The sequence below is a fragment of the Melanostigma gelatinosum genome (assembly GCF_949748355.1).
Source record: "Melanostigma gelatinosum genome assembly, chromosome: 6".
Classification (NCBI taxonomy): domain Eukaryota; kingdom Metazoa; phylum Chordata; class Actinopteri; order Perciformes; family Zoarcidae; genus Melanostigma; species Melanostigma gelatinosum.
In genome coordinates, this window is record NC_136639.1 from 18,583,512 (window position 1) to 18,609,105 (window position 25,594).

General features: G+C 41.4%; 1 protein-coding gene across 1 annotated transcript in view; it reads right to left on the bottom strand.

Annotated features, from left to right (window-relative positions):
* stpg2 (sperm-tail PG-rich repeat containing 2) overlaps positions 1–25,594 on the bottom strand; it is a gene marked incomplete at both ends in the record, with an annotated part of 52,999 nt that overhangs the window by 24,681 nt on the left and 2,724 nt on the right. The window contains 8 exon segments of the mRNA XM_079270786.1: positions 7,345–7,383; positions 7,385–7,432; positions 7,566–7,729; positions 8,885–9,044; positions 16,888–16,995; positions 20,627–20,673; positions 21,074–21,150; positions 22,693–22,808. Coding sequence (XP_079126912.1) covers positions 7,345–7,383; positions 7,385–7,432; positions 7,566–7,729; positions 8,885–9,044; positions 16,888–16,995; positions 20,627–20,673; positions 21,074–21,150; positions 22,693–22,808 — 759 coding nt within the window.

The window sequence follows — 25,594 nt, forward strand, 5'->3', positions numbered from 1 at the left end:
AAATAATTGATATATTCTGGGTCCAGGCTACAAGGCTAATGACACCAATGACTCTCTCCAGGAAAAGTCGGGGCCCTGTATTCAGCTAGCCGGTTCAATTCCTGTCCTGCAAGTTTAGAGAAAAAGAAAGGTGAGGCTGCGAAGAAACAATCGTAAACATGCAAACTTATCAAACTTAGCATACATTCCTCGTCAGCCTGTCCAAATAAATTGGGCAAAGAAAGCTTTAACCACATTAAACTTAGCTTTATTAAATGTCAGGTCTCTGTCAGGAAAAACATTTTTAATCAATGATTTTATTGTTCGGCACAAACTGGACATTTTGTTTTTAACTGAAACTTGGTTAAATCAAGATAACAGTGCAGCTGTTCTTATTGAATCAACACCTCCCAACTTCAGTTTCATGAGCGAAACAAGAGCGCATAAGAAAGGAGGTGGAGTTGCTGTTTTATTTAATGATTATCTTCAATGCAAGCAGATGTCCTTTGGTCATTTAGCTTCTTTTGAATATGTGGCTCTGAATTCCACTCAAGCTTTATTCCTAAACATTTACAGACCGCCTAAATACTGTGCAACCTTCTTTGATGAGTTTACTGAACTGCTGTCTGTAATCTGTATTGATTTTGACTGTGTTGTTATTGTTGGTGATTTTAATATCCATGTTGATAATCCCCAGGGCAGAGAGTCTATAGAACTATGTGGTGTCCTTGATAACTATGATCTGACTCAGCATGTAACAGGACCCACCCACAACAGGGGGTACACTCTGGACCTAATCATCACCAAAGGTGTAAACATTTCCAAGGTTGCTGTGACTGATGTTTCACTCTCTGATCATTTCTGTGTTTTCTTTGAGAGTGCAATCTCCTTGCACACAAATGTCCAAACCAGGGGTGTCAAACTCATTTCCACTCCGGGCCACATCAGCATCACGGTCACCCTCAAAGGGCCGGTTGTAAATGTAAGACTGTGTAAATGTAACTACTCCTAACATATTGGTAAATAACTGTCTCTGCATTTGATTATTGTTTATTCAAGTGTAAAAATATTGTACATGCAGTTATATAAATGTAAACATATATTTAAGCACATTTCTGTAATTATAACTTAAATCCTTTTAATTTAGGGTTAAGAAACCCACATTACTCTATCAAAGATCAAACTATTTAATGAAAATATCAAAGACAAATATCAAACAAGTTATTACAATAACTTTGTTCAATGCTTAAAATCCTTTCAAGGGTGCGTTTGCACAATCCCACATGAAGTATTTCATGTGTTGTAAAGCCCCGTTTAAAGTAGTCTTCAATGTCCAATACATTTCCATTTCAAATGTACAGTAACCAGCAAAAGAGCTGCTTCTATGTTTAAGTATCTCATCATTATGACTTTCTATCTCATAACTTCAACTTTCTATCTCATAACTTCGACTTTCTATCTCATAATTTCGACTATCGGGATCTTTTTATTATCAAGTCTAACTTTTAAAAAAAAATGAATTTAAATTTTTTTTTTAACTTTTTTTTTTTTTTTGCTGGCGGATTCGCGGGCCACATAAAATGACGTGGCGGGCCGGATTCGGCCCGCGGGCCAGGAGTTTGAGACCCCTGGTCCAAACCAAGGTTGTGACAAAACGTTACATCTCTGAAAACACCAGTGAACTATTTATTCAGAAGTTCTCCTCCACACCAGCCCTCTCTTGCCTCTCAGCCAATGAGCTTGTAGATGGCTTCAATTTTAAAGTAAAAAATATTATTGATGCCATTGCACCCACTAAAGTGAAGGTTGTCTCGGGTAAGCAAAGATCTCCTTGGAGAAATGCTATGCTGGTCAAAATAGAGAAACGAGAGTGTCGGAAAGCTGAGCACAGATGGCGAAAAACTAATCTCCAGGTTCACTGTAACATCTATAAAGAGAGACTTCGCAATTATAATTTGGAACTTATATATCGCCATTTCCTTCGGGACCGAGTTCGTGCAAAGCGTACACTATAAAACGCAGATCGGCAGAGATCTTTTCCAGACGTGGTTTGTGTGCGAGTAATTGCAGAACTGCGGCAGTGTATGGTTGATTGCGTGCAGCGTAATGTCTCAGGGAGACATCGATTAAATCTCCTTTACTTTTTTGACTGTATAGATATAATCTGTGCATTCAGTACACTAGCCCTTGTATTTAAAGAAAAAGAAAAGAAACGAAGTTCATTATTAGGCTACAGACTTAAACAGGGTGAGCAGGTTTGGGAAAAGGAGTTGATATTTTAACTTTAGTGTTATTGCTCCTTTGGTCTTTGACAGGTGCCGTGGTGTGCTTGAGCGCGTGTGTGTGTGTGTGTGTGTGTGTGTGCGCGTGTGTGTGAGAACGTGTGTGTATTTGGAAGCTAGCATTTCTGTCTTTGTTTTGAGGCTTTTCTTCAACACACACCAGAACATCATGTTGTGGTTGAATTAAAAGTGATCACTGATTGAACACTGATCTTTGGCTGTTCGTAGCCACATATGGACCAGAGAATGATACATGATTGTAATTATGAACAGTTTAAACTGACCCACGTTTTTATATAAATATATAAAAATATATGACTGCAGGGTATTGATAACGTATAGATACTTCTGTTTGCTGCTGCCTTTAATTGAACCACATTCAATTCATATATTAATCAATTTCCTGCATTTCTGCATTTTACTGCTGAATTTTTATTTCTTACACTGTTTCTTTCATTGTTTTTAAATCTCCTTTTCTTTTGCCTTATGTTTTGATGCATTTAATGATTTTATGTGAAGCACTTTGAATTACCTTGTTGTTGAAATGTGCTATACAAATAAACTTGCCTTGCCTTGCCTTGCCTTGCCTTGAAGGGACAAGGCAATATTTCACTGATCCATAGGAGAGGAATTCCACTGACCTGGGGTAAAACATGGCTCCAAATTAAATTCCACACTTATTCTCTGCCAGCGCTGCCTGAGGGTATCCCACGACCTCAGCAACGTGAAGGCCATTGTCAGGAAGGGTTGGCCGGGAGGAAGGAAATGAAGACAGGAGATGGAGAGGAGGGAATGTGGAAAGTGCGGTAAAAGGAATGAAAGAGGGATGAAAGGAAAAGAAGAGGGAGAGAACAGAACGAGAAAGAGAAAGACGGGGATCCGCAGATATAAAACTGTGAAAGAGTCCTGGATTAGACGTGAGAGAAAAACAAACTCTCATTTGAAATATGCTCTACTCAAAATCATCTCTTCTTGCAGATCTGTCATTTCTCAACAACATGTCTGGTTCTTTCTCCTCCACAGGCTAAAGTACAGATCCAACATATAGCTTCAAATATTTGAACTAGTCGAAGGTGTGTTTGATTTAGACTGTCAGAAATATAAGCATCCTTTGAACGAGGGCATACCACGGGATAAGAAAAATCGACTTAAATAAATCATGCCGTGCCTGGTATTCAAAATATATTTACCCATTGTTTGGCCATCTACCGGTAATCCTTATAGGGTGAATTTGGGAATAGACAGATTTGTGCATGGAATAAATGATCATAAACTGCAACTACATAAACTGGACCTTGCCTCAAAAACAAAACAAGCACCGAGAAACAAAAGATCTGGATAATAAAAAGCAGAGCAGCTAACAGCAAAGAGGAAAGACTGTGATAAATATCGGAAGTCAGATAACAGGTCTCCCTGCCGTGTTTAATGCACCCCACAAGACGGCTTCTATCATTTCCACAGACATGCTGCGTCTTTTATAATTCTGATTTCAAAAACCATGCAGTGTGAATAATTTCTCCAACAACACTTCAACCTCTACCGCCAGATGAAGCTTTTAAGTCAAAGTACTGAAGACGTAAACCTCCAAACATAAAACAGGTAACGAAGACGTACTTTTTGCCTGTATTCCTTTTTTGTTCATCTTTCTTTCTTAATCCCTTCTCATGATGGTGATCGTTTCCTAATTAGACACTTTTAATATATGTCCCAGTGGGGGGCCGTTTCCAGGGACACAGTCCGGCATGTGGCTAACTGTTACAGCTAAGACATCCCCAGGTGATTTTTCATTAACTGGTCATAAAGGAGGCTCAGTGTGGAGCCATTACAAGTGGCCTTAGATCTTCTCCACAGAGCACTCAGAGGTACTACCCAGAAAGAAAAGGAGAGCAAGACAAGGAGGGAAATATACATTCTGTATCTAAAGAACATTTAAATATTTAAATTTGTATTTGCATTTTCACTCCCAGGACAAAAAGTCCAAACCCTGTCCACTGACCCTGCTGTTTGCCGAAGGAGTGCTGCAGACAGACATGTGCTACCTCTGTGTCACATGGTGCCGCCAGCCATTTCTTTTCACCTTGAACTCGCCAGTTCCCCGCCTGCGATTTCAGCCAATTATGTTTGTGTGAACACAAAACCAAGCTGGAGGTGCTGCCGCTGGGATTTGAAGCAAGTTTACAGCCATTGTTAAATATTTAATCACTCTGTGTGTCCGGCATTAAACCGAAAGTACCACTGATCATTTGAGCTTACCGACCTTCGCTCTCCAGGTCCATACTGTAGCTACACCGTATTAGTCCATGACAACGTGAAACACAGACATTGTGTGCACCGAGTTTGGCACGGCTGTCAAGTTCTCTCGCACACCAAGGATTCCGAGGGAGCCAGGTCATCCAGCAGCGCAATATACTGCCGCGTGACAGGAAACTACACAGAGCCATTGTCATGAAAAATGGCAAACGGCGCTATACGACAGATATACGAGGTAGAGGCTATAACAGAGGTGAGCAGCACCACAATCAGTGATGGATCTTTCTCAAGCTGCTAATGAGTCTCATTGCACTTCATTTGTGATATGCACAAAATGTGCGATCTGCATTATCGGAATGCAGAAACAATGTAACACCAACAATAATATAAATGCATAAATACAAGTTGGTGACAACGTTTTTCCAAAGTGCCGTACAAACTACTAGAGTGTAAAAGCAATAACTGTAACAAATGCTATGCTCTGCCAAAAGGTTTACTAGTTGCAGAGTTATATTGCAACTCATTAGGACAGAAACAATGATATCCCTGACTATCCAGAAGGTTTTATGGCACTATTTTTTTCTACTATGCTGGCCACAGCAGGGCGTCACAGACGAAGCTAAGCCTGACCTCTGACCTCACTACATAGGAACGCAAGGGAATCGCTGATGTAAAACATTTGCATGCTCACTTACTAATGCAGGTGTATGCGGTGATATTTCTACATGTAACACCTGTGTATTGCTTAGGCTCCGCTCCTCTTCTAATGGGGCAGAAGTTCTCAATCCTGCACCTCTGTACCTGGAGTCCTGCTGGTTTTATGTCTTACCGGGTACTTAATTGCATTCGCAGGGTGTCCAAGGTATAAATCACTACCCGATTATAGACAGCAGGTATGAAAACCAGCAGGGCTCTGTGTCCTGACGGTGAGGACTGATGACTACTGGACCGAGGTGAGACCTAAGCACAGCTGTTTTCTACCTCGTACAACATACTTACTTACATAACCTTACTTCTTTCCATATTTTTTTATGAGTTAGGCTTTAAAAATTGCCATCTGTGAAAAAAAAACAGCATTGCTCATAGATGTAACCGTTTAAAGGTCATTCAATACTGGTTAACAAAGGGGAGAAAGCTCCTCCTCCATCATTTCCCTTTGTGTTTAAACAAGAAACAATGATTGTGGAAGGCGAGAAGAGAAATCTGATTAGTATGTAGCCAGGTTTCTGATAGACTGTTGTGCCAACCGTCCTAGTTTCTTGACTGCATAAACGTACTGCTGAAGGTAAACCACCTGCTGTGACGTTACTGTAAGAAATGTATTAGCGGCATATAACTGATTGAAAGATGACCAACTAAAACGGGTGATGTGGAGCATTACACCGACACTGTTCTGCCCTCTCTGATAAGTGCCAAATTACCCTTTAAACTCTGTCTTTCTAGAGCGGGACAGTTTACAATGTTAAGATCAGATCTGGAGACCTTTGCCTCCAGATTTAGATGACACTTCTAACCTTTGGAGTTAATCAGAGTAAACACCAGCTGGTACCCAGAAGGGTGCTTGAAAATACAAATTGTGTATCTGGAATATTAAAATGCTGTAGAATACGTAGAAGCGGACCATTTACATAATTTTTCTCCAAGAACATTTTGTTAATACCAGCGTCAGTAACTGCTCACCCTCACGTCCAGCTGCTTCCCTGTGTTTCTTCATTAACACGTGATTTATATGCACGTAAACACCATCTTGTGTCACACTGGGAAAAGAAATCCAGCTTTCTCAATACAAACATTGTCTCATGTAGCACCATTGTTTGTTATGTATTGAATGATATAAACTTCAAATGAGGAATACATAATGCTAAATTAGTGTTGTAATGTGAAAGTGTGAAGACAATGGTTTGAGAAATATTTCCAATTTGTTCACATTTTTATAAAATTTTGGACGCAATTATGAAACACACAACCGTAGAATATTACAACGTCCTCCTTCGTTTCTTTTCTCTCAATCAGTTCCATAAAGATATTCCATTTTACAGCCTTTATGAAAGTTGATATTCAGGTCACTGATGGAAAGTTACCTGAAGGAGTCAGTAGACTTTTAATTGACAATTTATTGAAACCTGCTTGTATCTGAGGTTTAGATAAGTGAGATGAGTCTCTATTGGGCATGCTTGTGCATCATTGTCTTACGATTGATGCTCGGTGGTTATAGAAATACTCAGATTTTCACTATAACACTAAAGCATTCAACATTAACTGTACGTATAGTCATGAACATAAAAGAAAAAGCATGATCTCCTTTTGTTTTAGTCTGAGGAAATACTCATAAAAGTTTGATCATGAACAAAGAAAAGAGAAGAATTCTTTTGAGAAACAACTAAATTAAGTTTAGAGAAAAGAGTCACATCTGTTAATATACTGTATTTTATATTAGCATCAGTTCGAGGGGAACAAAGTGGGCGAGAGAGGAACAGTAAAGATCGCGGCAAAGGGGAAAGGAACAAGGCAGAAGAATAAGAAAGTAATTATCACAAATTGTGACCTGTTTTCCCCAGCATCAATGAGCATTAGGAGGAAGAGGAATGGAAGAAAGGAAGCAGTCAAAGACAATTAACTGCTGGAAAACAGTACCCTCGGCATAGTGGGTCAGAGGCTGCCGCTGCGATGGCCCATTTGTGAAAGTAAATGTAATGCTGTTTTGCTTCATCTTAGACTCCTCTGGTTAAGTAGGTTTTAACGGCTTTGCAACAGAAACTCGGTGCGAGGATAAGAAATGGTAAGACAAAGACAACTGCAGGGGACGCTGGGAGACAGAGGGAAACAGACTCACTTTAGCCAGCAGGGCCAGACGTTCTGTGGCTGATTTGAAAAACCGCCGTTTGCTGTTTTTTGTCGTGCTCCACCGTCTTCTTTTCTGTCTGAATGCAAACACACAACGTTCACACACATGTACACACACACATTGCAGTGAAGAAATGAGAAACAGAGCTTGATATTTCAGCCTAATTACTATCACAAAAATTAATAAATGACAATATTGATTGATCTTTCCTCATATTGTCTTGGACTCGGGGTCTCTGTCGATTCTTTGTTGTGGAAGAGGGAATTGCGTTGAGCAGTGGAGCCAACGCCTCCCTTCCTGGTTCTTTCTAAAACTGCCTTTCTAAAACTCTCACGGGCTAAACCATGCTCGACCATATTATAGGACCCGGAACCTGCACAGAGTACAGAAAGGTGAGATTATTGTGTTTATTTATATATAGTCCTTCTCCTCACTGTCCTGAGATGACTTGGTCAAAGACAACATCCAGGAGTGCTTACTTTCCCTCAAACCTGTTAGCTCTGTCCAAACCTCTACGACGATGCAAAAGGACTTCACGTAAACTTACAGAGAAGACATAGACTTTAGACACATGCAGCGTAGGTGTGACTTTGGCTTAGCGCCTTTAGTTCTGCCAGCGTGTAAGTAGTGTTGGCTTTCACTGAAAATGACACCCGTGCAGCATCAAATTGCATATGGAGACACTCATGTGTTGCTGCTTTTAATAGCGGTCTCCTCAACAACACACAAGAATATCTGCATGTGCGAATGCCTGCTTTGGCAACAACTCAAAAACACAGAAAAATTACGATTTTTTTTGGAAAACAAATTTTAAATACCGCGTACTACAACTTAAGAAAACACTCACAAGCAATAATATATAACCACAAGCAAATGAAGAAAACATTTTCATAAATTTGACGACAATGATACAGTATGCAGATTTATAAACATGATACAAATACAGAAAGCACAAGTAAACACAGAAATACAACAATCTGCAGGGCAACGCGAATGAGAAACACTGCAAATGAGAGGCTGTATTGTACATGTAATGTGTAATACAGCCTCAGCAATAAAACAAATACACATCAAAGTTTTGTCTTTATATTACTGAGTAATATTCTGAGCTGAAACAGACTAACCTATAATTGACTTGCAATCTGTAATTTCAAAGGCTAAATGGAGTGTTGGAAATGATTCACACCTCAAACATAATGGTTCAGTTTTGGGACACTACGTGCACACACACACACACACACACACAGCATAATAACTACAGCAGTATAGTACAAGTCAATTATTTTTATTCTTAATTATGACTTGCTAGATTGAATATAATAGCCATGCTAACTTACATTTTAAGGACATGGATTGTTTTAAATGGAATAGAATAGGATTCAGACTTTAAAACTGTAAAATAAAAAGTCTGACTTGTCATTAAGAGACAAGCCTCAGTTATTGACTTTAGGAGCTTGAGCCGTGTTAAAAATGATATTTAGTGTGTGATAAATTTGCACACACACAACCACACAAAAACTGTACTGACCTGGTGTAGCGCATGTTTTGTGGTTCCGAGTGAAGCGCACTGCAGTGATGCCAAATGGGCTTTTCTTCACTCCTGAGGCCTTCTTCAACAGCTCCAGGGCACCGCGTGGGTCATTATATGCACCAACAGGGGGCGCCACTTCTTTCACAGGACTGAACCTCTAATGCACATGTGTCAAACTCAAGGCCCGCGGGCCGAATCCGGCCCGCCACGTCATTTTATGTGGCCCGCGAATCCGCCAGCAAAAAAAAAAAAGTGTTTATCCTTAAGCCGTTGTAAGACATCTCAGGTTCAGCTAATCGTTGTCAGACTTAGCTAAACTTTGAGGCACACACGATTTTTTAATTACGCCTGAATTCAAGACGGCAACCCCATATTTCAGTCAGGCCCAAAGTGGTGGACTGACAGGCAGACAGACAGATAGACATTGCCATCCGTACAGCAGTAGCGCTAGTCTGCTGCTTTGAAAATCTCATTTGCATGCAGAAATTCGAAAAGCTGTCTCAGAAAATCTAAACACACTAAAGTGAACTGAGAGAAAACAGAAAAGACAAAAAAGAAAGAAGAAGAAAAAAAGAAATGCACAAGAGAAATGAAAAGAGAGTAAAATGTCGACAGACAGAACAAAGTGGTGAGATGAGGAGAGGGGAAATGAGATAAACAGCACCTCCAACTCAAATATAATGATGCACACGATCAGGTATGTAATGGTCTTTGACTATTTTGCTGATATCAGAGCTGATTCAGCGCTGCAGCTGCTTGCCAGCTTCACTTCCAGGGTACGAATGTGTTCATCTGATTACCTATTGCAACAACACAGGCAATCAGTGGACCAAAGCAGATAAGTTGCCTTTTCAGTCAGAATTACTGAAGGTGAACTGTGTTTCAATGTAACTCCAAATTTCTCTTCAGCCTCTTTCAACTGAGCCATTCAGCTGGTTGTTATGTAACTTGATAACTTCAGATATCAGCATGTCCACATTAACAATGTCCTGCCTACACACACACACACACACACACTCTCTGAGTCAGTTCAGAGGACATTCAAACTATAGGAATGATCTTAAATTGAACCTCTTTTTTTTGGAAACCTGCCAATCATTGATTTGCACTTTCTACTTAAACAAAATGCAGCCTATGGAAAATTTGTTGTGGGGTAATGAAACTTGTGTTAGTAATGCACAGATGAATTATTGAGCTTTCAGTCGAAAAGGAGAAATGAGAAAAGAAGAACGAGCACGCAGGTGGGGGAGGAAACGGAGAGAAAAGAAGTAAATGACTGAGAGGACGAGTGTTTGGGTTAGAAATGGAGCGAGTGTTTGAAGAGAAGAATAAAGGAGGAGTGGGAGTTACAGGACATGCTGTTTCAAGGCCAAAGAAAACTGTTCATTCAAAGTCAAAGCTGGGGTGTGTGGCCATCTGTCAATCCAACGCTGCCCAACTGGCTTTGATGATGTCTTATTCATGTGAACACTTTTTTTCTCTCGAACTTAGAAACTGAGCTTTGTTTGCATTTCACATACAGTATGATGGGAAATGCCAAAGAAGACTTTTGATCACAATGCCAAGAACAGACATGCAGTCCATGCAAGATGCCTCTGTGGGTACCTCCCTGATAGAACGTCTTGACATCTGTTAATGTGGATTAATGGTGCCACAGAGTGGCGGAACAATAGAAGTAGTGTAAGTGCCCACATGTCCCTCTGGCACCGAACAAACCCCTTTTAAAACTGTTGAGATGAGTTCAGACTGGGGAGTCACATGAATTGGGAAAGAAAAGACAACACTTCGACAATCCAACGAAATCTATGGATTTCAGTCAAAACAAACTATCGCACTCAACCAAACCTGCCGACTCCATTCTTGACTCATCTTGTCAGTGGTAATTCTTTTTTTTTGCCATGACATCCATCTGTACACTGATCCGGAAAATAATAAACCTGATAACTTTACTACATTCATGGGGCTAAGTTACATGTTCAATTCCACACTCACTTCCTTATAATCTGCAAGTTAACCTGAGTGGTAAATTAATAATTTTTTTAAGTTTTCTGTAATAGCCCACATACTCAGCGGTCAACAATTAAGCACTTGCCAGAAATTTTCTTTTGCTTGAAATGGATAACTTTGTCTGACGTTAAGACCAACAGCTTTTTTTTCAGTGGTTCTCTTCTCCTCGATTTTCTACAGTGACATCACCAGCGCTTTTCTGAGAACTTGAAGCGCTCAGAGCGTCAGCACAAAAAAAAAGGCAGAACGCTCAGAAAAAAGAAGTTGGGTGCAGCGCTTTTCCTCTAGGCGGCTGCATGCGGCCGGATACGCTGTCTCCAGATTGGGACCAACTGAAAAAAGACACTGGCGCTCTGAAAAAAACATAATGTGAACCTAGAAGAGGTAAAAGATAATGAGGCGAGGATCTTTATTATTCTGGCTGAAGTCCAAGGAAAAACAGTAATATGAGCAAATACCTATGATATAAACAGTGACAAACGTATTGATATGGCCAGCTATCCAACTATTTGGGCTGGGGATATGAATATTGTTATGGATGCAGTTCCCCCATTTAGTTCCCATTTACAATGTCATGTACATTGGCAACACACTTGTATCAGATCATGCTAGGGTGAATAAAACAAATCTCCCAGATGGAGATTAAATTCCTCCTTCCTGAGAGACGATGCCTTTCAGGTCATGTTAAATACTAAGATTGATATTTTTGTTGAAACAAACCAGCAGGTACAACTTGGGAAGCAGTTAAAGCTTTCATAAGGAAATGTATAGAAGACATTTGGATTGTTCAGATTCAGGCAAAATTATTTCAAATCTGGGGTTTTGGTCCAGGAAACTTTTTGGTTGTTACATTCTGCAACAGGAATCCAGTCCAGTCTCAGGGGACAAAGTCAACTGACATAAATCCCACGATTATGAATTGCATTTGGAGGCGTAGTCTTCATACAACACTACTTTGCATTACTTTAAGGCTACATGTCATCATTCGCCCATTCCCACCCATTCATACACGGTGGCCATGCAAGGTGCCACCTGCCCATCAGGAGTCTAACTAACCATTCATACCCATGGACTAGCGGAGCCGGGGATCGAACCGCAGATCCCCTGATTGAAGGACGACCCGACCCTGCTCTACTACTGCGCCACAGTCGCTATCTGCTCAGCCCCCAGTCGGGGGCTCGGCTCCTCTGGTCTGCATGTCGAAGAGTCCTTGGGCAACAACCTGAACCCCAATTGCTCCCGAAGGCTGTGCCACTGGTGTTATCATTTTTGAATCTGATGTGCAGGTGGCACCTTGTATGGCAGCCGCTGCCATCAGTGTATGAATGGGTGTATGTCGTATTATTTGTCAGATACTACAGATCTTTGGTTTTGGGCAGACGCTTATGAAATCATTTCCTCATGTTTTAATGTTGGTCATGGGACCCAGCAAGGCTTGCCGCTCTCTCCTTTACTTTTTTGTTGAGCGGTAGATTCTTTTGTTGCAGCCAATTTTAAGGACCCCAATATTCCTGGGGTCAAGGCTGGGGCCTTACACACAAACACATTTTTGCTTTTTGTTACAGACTGAGGTGAATCCATACCTGCCCTGCTCAAAACCAACAAATCCTTTTTCAATTTTACCTTAATATGAGGTGAATTGGACAAAGTCTTTAACTACTTTATTATTTATTGTTGTTTATTTGCTATAATTTATCTTTTAGCATTGTTTAATCCTCGACTATTATATTGTTGTTTAAGGATTGTGTTGTTGAGATTTCATATGAAAGGTTGTGAATCACCAAGAGATAAGACGGTCTGGCAGGGACACAAGGGACTCAAGGATGAAACAACATCGGAGAGAAAAGGAAACAGTAGTAGAGGGGTGGAAATAGAAACAAGAGTCTTGTAACCTTAAAAATATCAAGAACAAAACAAGTGAGTGAGAGATAATGGAGAAATGGAAAGGAGGGAAACAGGGTGGGGAGAAAGAGCAAGGAGAAGAGAGGAAAAGGCATGTTTTCACAAAGTGTCGGATTGATGCTTTGATCTGACTAAAATGAAGGGAGTCTCTTTCTGTATGTCTGTCCTTCGGTTTTCCCGACAGCCGTTCACCCAATCAACCTCACACTTGGAGGGTGTATTGCTGAGGACCAAGAAAGTGCAGTGTTGAGTGCAAGCTCTTGAGAAATACGGGACACATCTATTAGTAGTGCGTTACGTACACACGGTGTAGTGTATTGAGAGGGGACCCCTATTAACTGTTACCCCGCTGAACGGCATGCTGGGTACAGCTAGCTCTCCGTCAATGTTTGTGTGAGCTCTTGCACCCAAAAGCAACTATTTCACGGCGATGTATTGCTCAAAGAAACACAGCGTCGAATGTGAAGTTGTTTGGATGAGCGGTTCTCAAGAAAGCTGCAAGCAGCATTACTAGAGGCCAATCAATGAGCCCATTCCGAGCAGGCGTGTTTTCAACCTGCACTAGTATTAGGAAATTGGGAAGTCAAAGGAGAAGAGAGAGAGAGAGAGAGAGAGAGAGAGAGAGAGAGAGAGAGAGAGAGAGAGAGAGAGAGAGAGAGAGAGAGAGAGAGAGATGAGAGCGGGGCTATCCAGCTGTTCCTCTTATCTTCCCCTCCCTCCTTCCCTCGTTTCCTTTCTATCCATCTGCAGGGTAACGTGTCAGATGGAGCCGGACTCACAGGGAGACGAAGATCTAAGAAAACTGTCGCTCTTAGTTTGCATGGGAGATGACTTGTGACACGTGCGCGCACACTCACAGAGTTTCTCAGTGGGTGTCAGTGACGGCATCACAGGGTCGACGCAGGAACACAGCATGTGGCCAGGGAAATTAGGTCAGAGCAAACTGACACACACACACACACGCACACACACACGCACAGAGATCAAATAAACCGAAGACTCTTGCATCAGTTGTTTACACCAGGAAACTACCAAGATGTTTTATGTTTCAAACATCATTAACGTAATTCCAGTGTGTGTGTATCGAGATGAAAATGTGGATGTGTTCAATTGCATGCATGACAGCAGGACTTAAGAACCTGTCTGTTATGTCTATATGTGTCTGCAGGTGAAATTCTCACACTCGTACATCTGGATTTTTGGGCGTACGCTGTCACATTGTGTGCATGTGTGTCAGGGTGATAATTAAAACATCAGTCAGAGAGATTCACAGGAGCGAAGTGGGGCAGTGCCACAGGGGAGTTCAGCTATTCCTGAGACGTAAAACTACACATTTTCACATCCTTCATCTCTGCTCCTCTGAGCCTCTTAATAAACTCATCTTCACCCTCATATGAAGAAACCCTCCACTCCCAGCACATCAATTAAACAAGCAAAGCCCGGCTCAGTGTCGTGGATCTGTAACTTAATCTTAAATATTCCACATTAAAATCCAGTCTCCTTCGAGAAATTGTAAATTGAATATATTTGCCTCCCATACAATATGTCTGAGGAGTCTTTTCAATATGATGTGATTGTTTTCTCTGTGCATAGTGCATTACGGAGAGTAACGCCACAAAATCTATGGATCTAATTGAGTTTTTTCTTCGTAAGTTAAATCAATATTTGTGCATGATGATCTCCATCCCTGAATCAAGCCTGATCTGTATCACCACAGCACATGTGCTGAAGATGAATTACTTTTATGCGTAGCTATCCGTAAGCTTCACGAGGTTAGAAAGCTACTTGTTACAGACAATACACGTTACTGCTGTCTCTTAAAGCTGCACTTATCAACATTCTTATTAACAATGAATCAAATTACCATGTGCAATGTGAGAGGTGAATTATTACCCGACAACAAAGCTTTCCTCATTGTTTTGGGGTTATGGCCCACAACGTTCAGTGTCAGCGTTCTCATCAACCTTACTTTGAGCCACAGCGGCGAGCTGTTTGGAATATTGGATTTTCATTCGTCAGTTAACCACAAACACATCGTCAAATGAATCCTGATGTGTTGTAAAATAGCCAACACTTTGCTAACAAGTTCGCCATATGAACTTTATATGGACGTATGTCAGTGTTGTGTTTACAGCTTGTTGCTCTCCCAGGAAGTGGCCAAATCATTAATGAATGCAGGTTTAAAAAAGCAAAAAAGCTTTGCCATGTAAGCTACAGCATAAGAGGAGGTTCCCTTTTCACTTCAATGAACAGTCCGTGCTTAGAGCAGGTGACCACACAACTGAATACTAATTTTCGATAAATGCTAATATTTACACGGGTAAATGTTATCCTTGTTTATCGGTGATCTCATTTGATTACAACTTTCAGTTGTATACTTACTGAAAGTAACAGGTCTACTTCCTGGAAATAGATCACTGTCCTTTACTGCTGATTGCATGCAGACATTAAGGGCCCTACTTAAACGATCTACAGCGCATGATCTAAAGTGCACATAGGGCGTGTTCTACTCCTCGTTAAATCTGACATAATCTGGGCACAAAGTAAGGTGCAAGGCGCAAAGGGTTTGTATTTAGTCTCTTAATTAATCATAGGTTTGATTCAATGTAACATGAATTGTTGAATGGCAAATGGATTTGTACTTGGATATTGCTTTTTTTAGTCTTCCGACCACTCAAAGCGCTTTAACGCAACATGTCATTCATCCATTCACAACCATTCATACATGGCAGTGGCTACTTTGGGGTTAAGTGTCTTGCCCAACAAACACATCGACATGGACTAAACCAAGTGTTAAACCAAGTGTCCATCTCCCATTCCCTTTAAAGCCAGGGGTTTTCTGACGTGAAAATGATGTTTTTGAACAGCTAAAAACCAACAAATTGGAGTACAATATTTCATGAGCTAAAAACAGGTTGTGAATTTCTGAAATTCTCTCTCGAAAGTTTTCTTTTTCAACATTTAAACATGTTTGGACTTAACAACGCTCTGGAGTTATATGCCAGTGGACGCTCTGCCTCTGCAGTCTCCCAATCCTCTGTCCCATCAACAGCTCCATATACAGTATGAGCAAATGTACCGACAACCTACTTAACCGGTGTTGGCGCCACGGGGGGCATTTGGGTGCAAATAAGCTTTTGTGCCCCCACAAAACATATAATATTATACAAAACATTAAATATGCTGAACACGTCCTCTGGAGACTGCATTACACACAGACTTGCAGCCGGGCCCTTCCGTTGAGGCGCTGCTTAATGTGCTGAGACATCAGCCAAAACGCTGCCGTTCAAAACATCATTTGTGGACTCGTCGTGACACATTTTGTTAGAAGAATATGTGTGGAGGAAGCCTCTGAGTGTGTGACCGAGGAAATGTGCTGCAATTAGTCTGTGGCTGCCGCGGGGCGTCGTTGTTGCTGCCGGTTAGCGCTAAGCGTTGAGCAATAGAGAATGTCTGAGATTCTTATTTCATGATACATTCCTCCATCATATTTTGAATTGTCACCTGCTGACACTGTATTTGACTGAGGAGGAGTTCAGCTGCACGTGCTGTGTGTGTAACAATCAGAGTGTACGCTCGTTTTGAACACTCCTACGTCAGCACATTTTACTTTCTCAATAATGCTTACCTCTGTTCTACTTTGTTGTCCTTGTTTTTATTTTTTTTTGTTTATTTTTATATTCTGTGTATGTACGTTGAGGGCAACGTACAAACCGAAGTCAAACTCCTTGTATGCGTAGGCATACATGGTCAATAAAGCTGATTCTGATTCTGATGTGCCCAAATTCTGCCACAAGATAGAAATGCCCAAACAATACGCCTGACCAAACCTCATTTTAAGACCAACACACCCAACACAAATGGGCGCAAGTATATTTGCTACTTGCGCCCATCCTTAAATCAAAACAATAAAGCAAAAAACACCCAAGATGAAATGGACCCTGGTGGAGAAACACAATGCTAAAGTTGCTTGAGAAAAAACCTGCTCTATCAGGTACAGCACGATTGACCTGAAAATACATTCACAGGCTCACACACAAAGCACTAAAAGGCTTTACTGTGAACTATGTCCAGTTCTGCTTGCGTTGTACCTCAGTCTGAGAGAGGAAGGGGCATGTGACCTTTGGCAGGTTACCACTGGACTTGGCAGGCTTCTCAAACTGACTTCTGACGTAGTAATGGCCCGGACCAGGAACTCCCTGATGGGAAGCAGAAATCAAGACATGTTCAGTAAGTACAAGGTCATATTTGTAGTCAAATGCTTCGGTAATATCACTTTTCATGTAGTCGTATCACTTAGAAGACAAGGAGAGAGCATGAGGAAGTGAAAGAGACACTGAGAGGAGAAAAAGGACCGAGAGTTGCTTTGACTTCTCTCTGTTTGTGAGCTAAGTGAAGGGCAGACAGAGGAGGTAAAGACTATTATGAAGATTCATGAACTAAATGAAAGACGCAGCAGAGAAAAATGAGCCCGAGACTACTGCGCCATTTCAGTGCCGTAATTACTGTAACTGGCAAACCAGACCTCACACACAGAGATGCTGACAGCGCAAGGTAAAGAAACACACACACACACACATTTCCACATTCTCTACTGCAGAGCCAGGACATTTTTGTATTTGTGGTAAACCCACAAGGTTGCTGGGCCAGGGGTGGTTTAACTAGGTCCGCAGTAAAACAGCATGGATGTCTGTGGAGATTGTTAGCAGTTAGACCCACATCTTGAGGGGGAACAGTGGTGATTATCAGCACGATATGTCTTCTCCGTGCCTTACGACAGCTCAATCTTTACTCATGAACATTGACGACAATGTCTTCCTGCCAGAAATAAGTTCCTTGTCCTCTGAATTAGAAAAGTCACATACAGACATACAGTCTGCTTTCTTTAGGTCTTTTCAGACCAAACGCAAATAATGTATGCAAATAAATTGCACGTTCATTTAAAAAATGCAAACCCATCTGTCGTTATGAGCCGATGCACACAGAATCCGAAACGTTCGGGTTTTTTTCCTCCGCTGTTTTGTTTTCTGCAGATTTCAGATCATAAAAAAAAACAAGCCAACCAATCAATAAAATAATTACTTTTGCTCAGGCGATCAATATATTTTCAAGGATGCTAATGTAATGATTCTGTTCATAACGCCACACAACAAGGGACATATTTATTGATTGATCCATTCGGTCACGCTAACTAGTGTCTCTAACGAACTAAGGAATGATCGTAAAGACAACCAACATATAAAGACAACATCTGTGGAAGTATAGCTTGTAGCTTGTAGCTTGCTTATGATGGTGAGTAGCCTACAAAACATACTTATTGTCAAGGTGACGGATGGAGAGAGAACCATTCATTACCAAGTGCATTAGTTAATGTTTTGCTGTGACCATTATGTGTGTCAGAAATGATGTGTAGTCGTTGTTAATGGTACAACCTGACCATATAGGATAAGAGATGGCGCACATTAATTATTATTGTTATTACCAGCAATGGAAGCATATTAGTTAACTTCTTAACAAACCCACAGAGCTCCGGAGGTAGTGTGAGCTGACGTTATAAACTGACCAATAAGCCTTGTAGTAAAGCTCATGTATCACACATAATAAACATACATACATATAATACACATATACATATAATTCAGTCCAGTCATTTGTGATGAAAACCATCGCAATGAAGCTCAGCATTTAAAGTCAACACAATAACATGCTTCTTTGGCCCCACCTGAAGGAAATGTGACCACATTTGATCTTTTCTAAACAGTATTGTACTGTACTGGCAATAACGAGCCCATTTTCAGTGTGTAGAGTTGAATGTTGGTTTATTATTAAAAAAAACAAAAAAACATGACAACCATGATTGTGTGACGGTGCGAACCTTTAATTTTTGGTGGCATGCACGGAATGCAAATATACTTGTTGGCCTGGTGGGAAAGGTTTGAATGACCAAGGTTTGAATCGTCAACCAACATTCAGTATTTGCGTTCTTCTGTGTGAAAAGGTCTGAATGATGAAAAGTATAGTATCTGGAATAAAGACGCAGAGAACAAGGATACTTTTCTTCAGCCGTGCCAGACCTGCTCGGGGTCAAAGACATTCAAGTCGTTGTGTTTTTTCTGAAGTGTGAAGTTCTGTGTGACAAGTTGAACCTTCACACATTGCCTCTGCCATTTATAATATCTTGCGTTACAGTTTCACTCTGAGGCCCTTGAGTAGAATCAGTCATGATAATTCATAAGAAAGCTCCATGCTTGGCCGATTGCACTCAGTCTCAGTTGTTTGCTCAGTTTTAATACCAGTTATTTTTATTCTTCTTTTCTGTAGGAGAAATACTGCTTCCCAGTTGCTAAACATAACAACTGCTGCAAACATTGCATCATCCATGATAATGTTAACATGGAATTCACTGAATTTTTAAGATGAACTGACAGTGAACTTCCTATTTACACGGTAATAATACATTGCAGTGGTACAGCTTCATCTGTGTTGCTTTTGATTGCAGAGATACACGCGATAATGGTTCGTTAAAGTCGTTTGCTCAGTCGTTGCCCTTGTCGTGTCAGAATGCCTGTTTAATGGGGAAAACCTACACACAGACTCTTAAACTCTACGGGACACCAGCAGCCCCGAGCCATTAGAGGCAGACTGTCTGCTGATCTCTAGGAACTAAAGGTGTGTGTCCTGAGTGTCCCCACTGTGGGTAATGACCCATCTGGTCATTGTATGTGTGTGTGTGTGTGGGAGTACATGTGAGTTGAGGTGTCAGGTACTAATGATGACGTATGGAGGTGCAGCCATCACGGTAGGGGGCCCAAATACAGCATGGTGCACACATACAGGCACACACAGAAGGCCAAGTTGTTGATTCAAAATCACAGGATCATTTATCGTGTGCCAGATCATGTTTTTTTTAGCAATTTTAGGAGCCATATATTATTTAAATAGGGGTAGAACGCAACGCAATAAAATGTCATGTATAATGAACTACGCATGATAACATAGACTGGAACTAAACTAAAAGAGACGAGAGGCTGCAGAGCAAAATGTTCAAGGAAAGAGAGGATGAAAAGAGAGAGAGAGAGGCGAAGGTGCCAGTCCTTGACAGAAGGGACACGTTCACCTCTCTCTCCACAAATCCAGTCCCACATTTTTAAGACTCACTCACTCTACGCCGCCAACCTGGAGAAATACGCCATCACAAAAAAGCATCGCTGGGCCAGTACACTCAAGTTCATATGCAGGTGAGTAACTCCCCCCCCCCCCCACTCAACGTGCTCCAGTGTATCATTGAGTATTTGTATGTGAGTGGCTACCAGTCTGTGACTAAATCTTATGTTCTACTGCCCTCTGTGGGTGAACAGATGATGAATTATACGAGACGGAGGAGGGGTTGAATCATTTCCTCCTCTTTAATCGACTGTAACTTTTATAAATCAAGAATGAATCCAAAGTACTTACCTTGATCAGTTCTCAGTGTAAATCACTCTCTATCTCCAGCTGTCGTGATTCATTCTCAATCTGCAGTTTTCAAATCCTATTGTGTTAAGAATTCATCTTAATCAAAGTGCAGTGAAGAGAGAGGACAAGCTGTTTAGCTGCCAAATGGAAATGATGTCTTCTTAAGTCATAAAATACTCCTGAAACGTGGCAAAGCATTCAAATTGAAGAATGGGGGTTTAAGCGTGATTACAACAAATGTATACAACATGCTAAAATAGACAGGATTTGTAAATACCCGAGGGTTAAAGGTTAAAGTAACTGTGGGGTCATGCACACAAGCTACAGCGCTACTATGCAACACAAAGCTGTACTGAAAGTGAATATTGGACTTACGTTGATCAGGTGGCCAGGAACCTGACTCCAAGTGAATGATACCGTTGCTGTTTAAGAACGCAAATGTCCAAGAGGCACCATACAGTGCAATAGAGTACATCACCACCCTCCCCTGGATTTGCTCAAATGTTCTCTCCAACAGAGGTGGCGCTGGGTCAGTGAAGAGACCACGCCCTCACCCGGACTCCCAGAATTAGTATATGTATGTTGGATACCCTCGGAAAGACATGGCAAGATAAACAGGACAAAGAAAACAATGCTGGGGTGAAGTAAATGAGACAGTTCACAAGCAACACATGGTAGGGGACGCTCCCCATAAGTCTACCCCTAATCCCCAAGAATTCACTGTATACAGCCACTCAGTAACGGCAGATGCATGGAGCTTTATACCAATCGTTATTCAAGAGCGTGTTCTTTCAATTTGAGAACATGACTTCTTGATCTCACTTCTGATTTTGTAAAGCTCTCCCTCAAAACACTCAAATAGCCGCCGCTTGCGCTTGGATTTCTGCTCAAACTGGACGCTTGAACACAGATATGTTGTTGCTTGCACAGATTTCATGAGTTCCAGCGTCAGCCCTTCTCCTCACACTGCATCGGCTCTCAGATTTCTGTGGAGTTTGAAGGAGGGACAAAAAGAGAAGGAGCAAGGCATCAGGCGGTCCACACGGGATTAAACACGTCTCGCTCGTGGACGCGGACGTTCTCGGACGCGCAGGCCGGAGTCCTGCCGGCACCCCGACGCGCACATGGCGAGGGCCCGTTCATCGCTGCTCGCAGCTTTAATTAAAAGTTATATTTACTCCATTTTTTTCTGCTGATGTAATCCATGACTCAAACCCGTGATACGATCTGAACCTGGAGTTGTGTGATCTGTTACACTCCTGCTAGATATACAGAAGGCAAGGCTGGGTTCTTCCATATCGCAGAAAGAGGTTTATTTCAGTTCACAAATGTATGAGCACAGTCCCATATTCTCACAGATTGAAGTATAATTGAGCTGCATGAAGTATCATTGGGTTGCTTAGCACCATATCAACTTTAATAAGGTGAGAATATGTCAATGTTGTGCTTACAGCTTGTTGCACTGCCCCCAAGTGCACAAAATAAAACAAGAATACAGTTTAATTGCCACTTTTGGTCCCAGTGGCCCCTGTTACATATAGGCTCACTTTAGTTTTCTGAAACAGACAGAGACAAACAAATAGAAGAGATACAAACAAAGGGAAAGAGAGAGAAATGTTGTTAAAAAAAACATACAAAATAGAAAAGAATAGCGTAGGAGAAATGGGGAGATGCAATATAATGAATGAGGGGAGAAAAGGGAGGTGGAGGTGTGATGGAAAAGTAAATAGGAAGAGATAAACAAAGCAAAGGCAGATGGGAGATGAAATGAATGACTGGAGACGGAGGAGTGAAGAGGAGAAAAGAAAAAAGACTGCTCTGTCAGCATTTCTAAATTATTCCAATAATAACACGTCTGCCTACACCTCGGTGTAAAGTATGAATGCTCACATGAAAACGTTTCCCCTCTATCACTTAGTCCATTCCTTTATGCATATCTGAGCTGGGTGTGTGCCCAACAATGCAGAAGTGCTTAGTAGGGCACATCTTCTGTGGTCATCAACAGAGATGCTGTGTGAAAAACGTCAAACATAAGGTCCTGGCTGTAGGACCGAAGCAACATTTCACTTTGGTGGAACAGTTTCTCTGTAGGAGCTCAAGAGCAATGACTTCAAACCAACCTTAATCCATGATTCAAAATGTGAAGTAATGAAGATTTTATATTCCTATACATGCATTAATCCATCAAGGTCAATTCTCAATGTCTCAGAATCACAGATGATGCTGCATGCTTGTTTAGTTAGCGCAGTTCCTAAGGTCATGCTAACTGCTGAAGTTCCTATAGAGAACTTAAACGTCCACCATCTTCTCACCTAATCCGCCGCAAAAAAAGTGTATTTCACAAAATGTCAAACTATTGCTTTAACATGTTGCCACTGTTGTTCATCTGCAACTGATGCTAAACACTCATTTAATACTGCACCATGATATGTAACACTTACATCTCAGGGTGATATTGTGCGGGACCCGGTCCCTCCTTCACTGTCGCCTCACTTCTTTTCCCTGTCATGTTGCTGAAGTGGACTCCTTTATACTTCTGTGCAGAACTCTTTTCTGACTACAGAAAAGAGAACGAATAAGTCAGAGGAGAGGCAGACACCAGGAGGGATGACGTGAGGAGTGGAGGAAAGAAAGGATTGAAAGAAAGAGAAAAAGATGATAGGAGAGAGAGAGAGAGAGAGAGAGAGAGAGAGAGAGAGAGAACGAGAGAGAGAGAGAGGCGATAACAAGAGGATAAATGGATGAACAAAAAAGGAGAAAACAGAATTGAAACATTCACACTTATCTGCTTACTCTTCCAGCCAGAGCTCATGAAGTTGGGGTTGAATGAAATATAAAGTTCAGCCAAATGCCAGAGTGTGTCAGCGATATAGGGGAGACCCTCCGTCCCTCCTTATCTCTTCACAGTTGTACAGCTTGCTGCCTCTGCCTCCGGCCTTTCAGATAGGACCAGTCCACTCGGCAGCTCGACTACTGAGAGAGGCTGTGTCTGAAAATGAGTTGGCCAGGTGTCAGCAAACACATTTTGTATAGATAATGTGTGAGATTTTCTCAAAAAATATAATGCAAGGGTGCTGCAAAAATAAGATTGCTGGGTTTTGAATCCCAATCCATCGTAGTTTAGTGTGCTCGCATGCTATTACTTGCTAAATAGCGCTAAATACAAAGTACAGCTCCCATTTGTTTTCCAGGTATTTGGTCATTCCAAAAATTGTTGGACAAATCACAGGGAGAGGTCAAAATGATTCAATGTGATAAATAAACATACATGTGCTACATAAAGAAAGCCTGGCACTGGAGTTTTTAACTGTGGGAGGTTTGACATGTTTAAAGACCAGACCTAACTATGAGATAACCGAATCCTTATATTCTCACAATTTATTAAAATTCAAGTCTACAGTTTGTACTAAAATGAAACAGACACGTAAGAAAAAAAAGCTTCCCTCACTGCATAAAGTAAAATCAAAGCATTGAAAATGTTTCCCTTTCTTTTCGAACTATTCCTTGACCCAGCTGTCTGTGTCTATTCTGTGAGGCAGGTTATGCGAGGATTGACAGGGAGTCTCAAAAAGTTTTTAACTCCATGTGGTGCCTGTCTCCTTATCTCAACTTCAACCAGTGACTGGAGGACGAGATCTGACGCTCTGTCCCCTGTGATCTTCCAGTCCAGTTCTGAGGAAGGGAGATAGGAAACAAGGATGTTCAAATGCTTAAAGTTAAAAAGAAAGACATAACTGTTCTGCATCGCACGCACGCACACACATATAAAGCACCGCGACGGTATCGCAGCTGGCATTGACTTCAGAGGCACAAATTGCCTATTTCTGTCAAGGAGAGCTTTTAAAAGCAAAACAAAAACACAGCAAGTGGGTATAAACATATTCATTCAACTTTAATAAAATGGAATGGCAGGCTATTTATTATTTAAATGAGACTACATTTTCTGTCGGTATGGTCGTGTGTGGGCTGGACCCCGCGGGCTGAAATTGCTGGAGTGCTCTCTACAAACATGCACAACACACCATGGGTTAGAATCTGATTCAGGGTATGGAGAGGACGATCTCGCCCATGTTTCCATATCACATCTTCGCCTCTGTGTAGAGACATGACCAATACTTGATTTCTGGGGCGGGGTATTTACAGACAAACAATGAAAGTATTCATTTTATAGAAATTTGGCAGAATTGTGTTCATCCGTCCAGTAGAGAGGAAGAGAATAAATGGAAAGGAGTATACAGCTCCCCTCTCCAGTCGATCTGTTCCATCTATTGAATAAAGGCAAAACAAACTGGTGGCAACCAAACCATAACTCTTACAGCCGACTTTGGTGTGGGAGCCACTGATGGATTGGCCAGTTAGAAAGTGCTGCAAGGCAATATTTTTCAAAATGTCTCTTTCTAAACTGATTTGTGTGCTCACACGCAAACACAGTCTGTGCTCCATATCTCCATCTGGCCAGCTGCATTATGATCATCTGACAAATATATAACTACACAGCCGGAACGAACAAAATATCCCCATGATGATGCTGGTTCTAAATTAGCCAAAGAGCATTATACTGCATTATGCACAGGTTATTTTCAGCAACATTATGGTGCCTTTACCAATGTATCGGCTAATAACTACTCCCCATTCCAGCATTTTAGTCTGTCTCTGATTCTGAGCACAAGTAAGTGTCAGTCGATGCAGTAAAGTAACACAGACGTGAACCACAAGTTCAGGGTCAGTGGATGAAACAGATTAAGATGTTTTTGTTTTTCTCAATAACATTCAGACGGAAAAAACAAAGTTACGCTCTTTTGATTTCTGCCCAATGCCTTATGGTTCAAAGGTTGCCCCGGCTACTTTGGAGTTACGTCCTCAGACAACCACTTGATTCTGTCTCCCCACACTTTTGAACTCAGTCGGAGCGCGGAGGCTGGGGGAAGTGTTTGACTTTAAAGAAAAGAGTGTGTCAGATGGAGAGACCGAGGGAGGAAGACAGATAGAGATGGAGGTCGAACTTTCAAAGGGAGGGCAACAGAAGTTGAGACAGAAAGAAAAAAAACAGCCGAGGATGGATGCACTGCTGATGGCCCTAAATCACAGTGCGCCGCTGTGCCTGCGCCGGTGGGTTGACTCTAGCTCGGTCAACACTCAAGGACGCTGTTGACTTCCTCTGGTCATTAACAGATGAAAAATAACTTAATTGAGAGCCAGACCAGCAGGCTTGTGCATTATTTTAAGTGAATATTGTAATATAGCTTGATGAATAATTACTAATGGCTCTCTTTGTTGGCATGTAAAATGGATGAGTATCGGTGCGCTGTGGCTTTTTTTCTTTTTAAGTGGAGCTGCATTCAT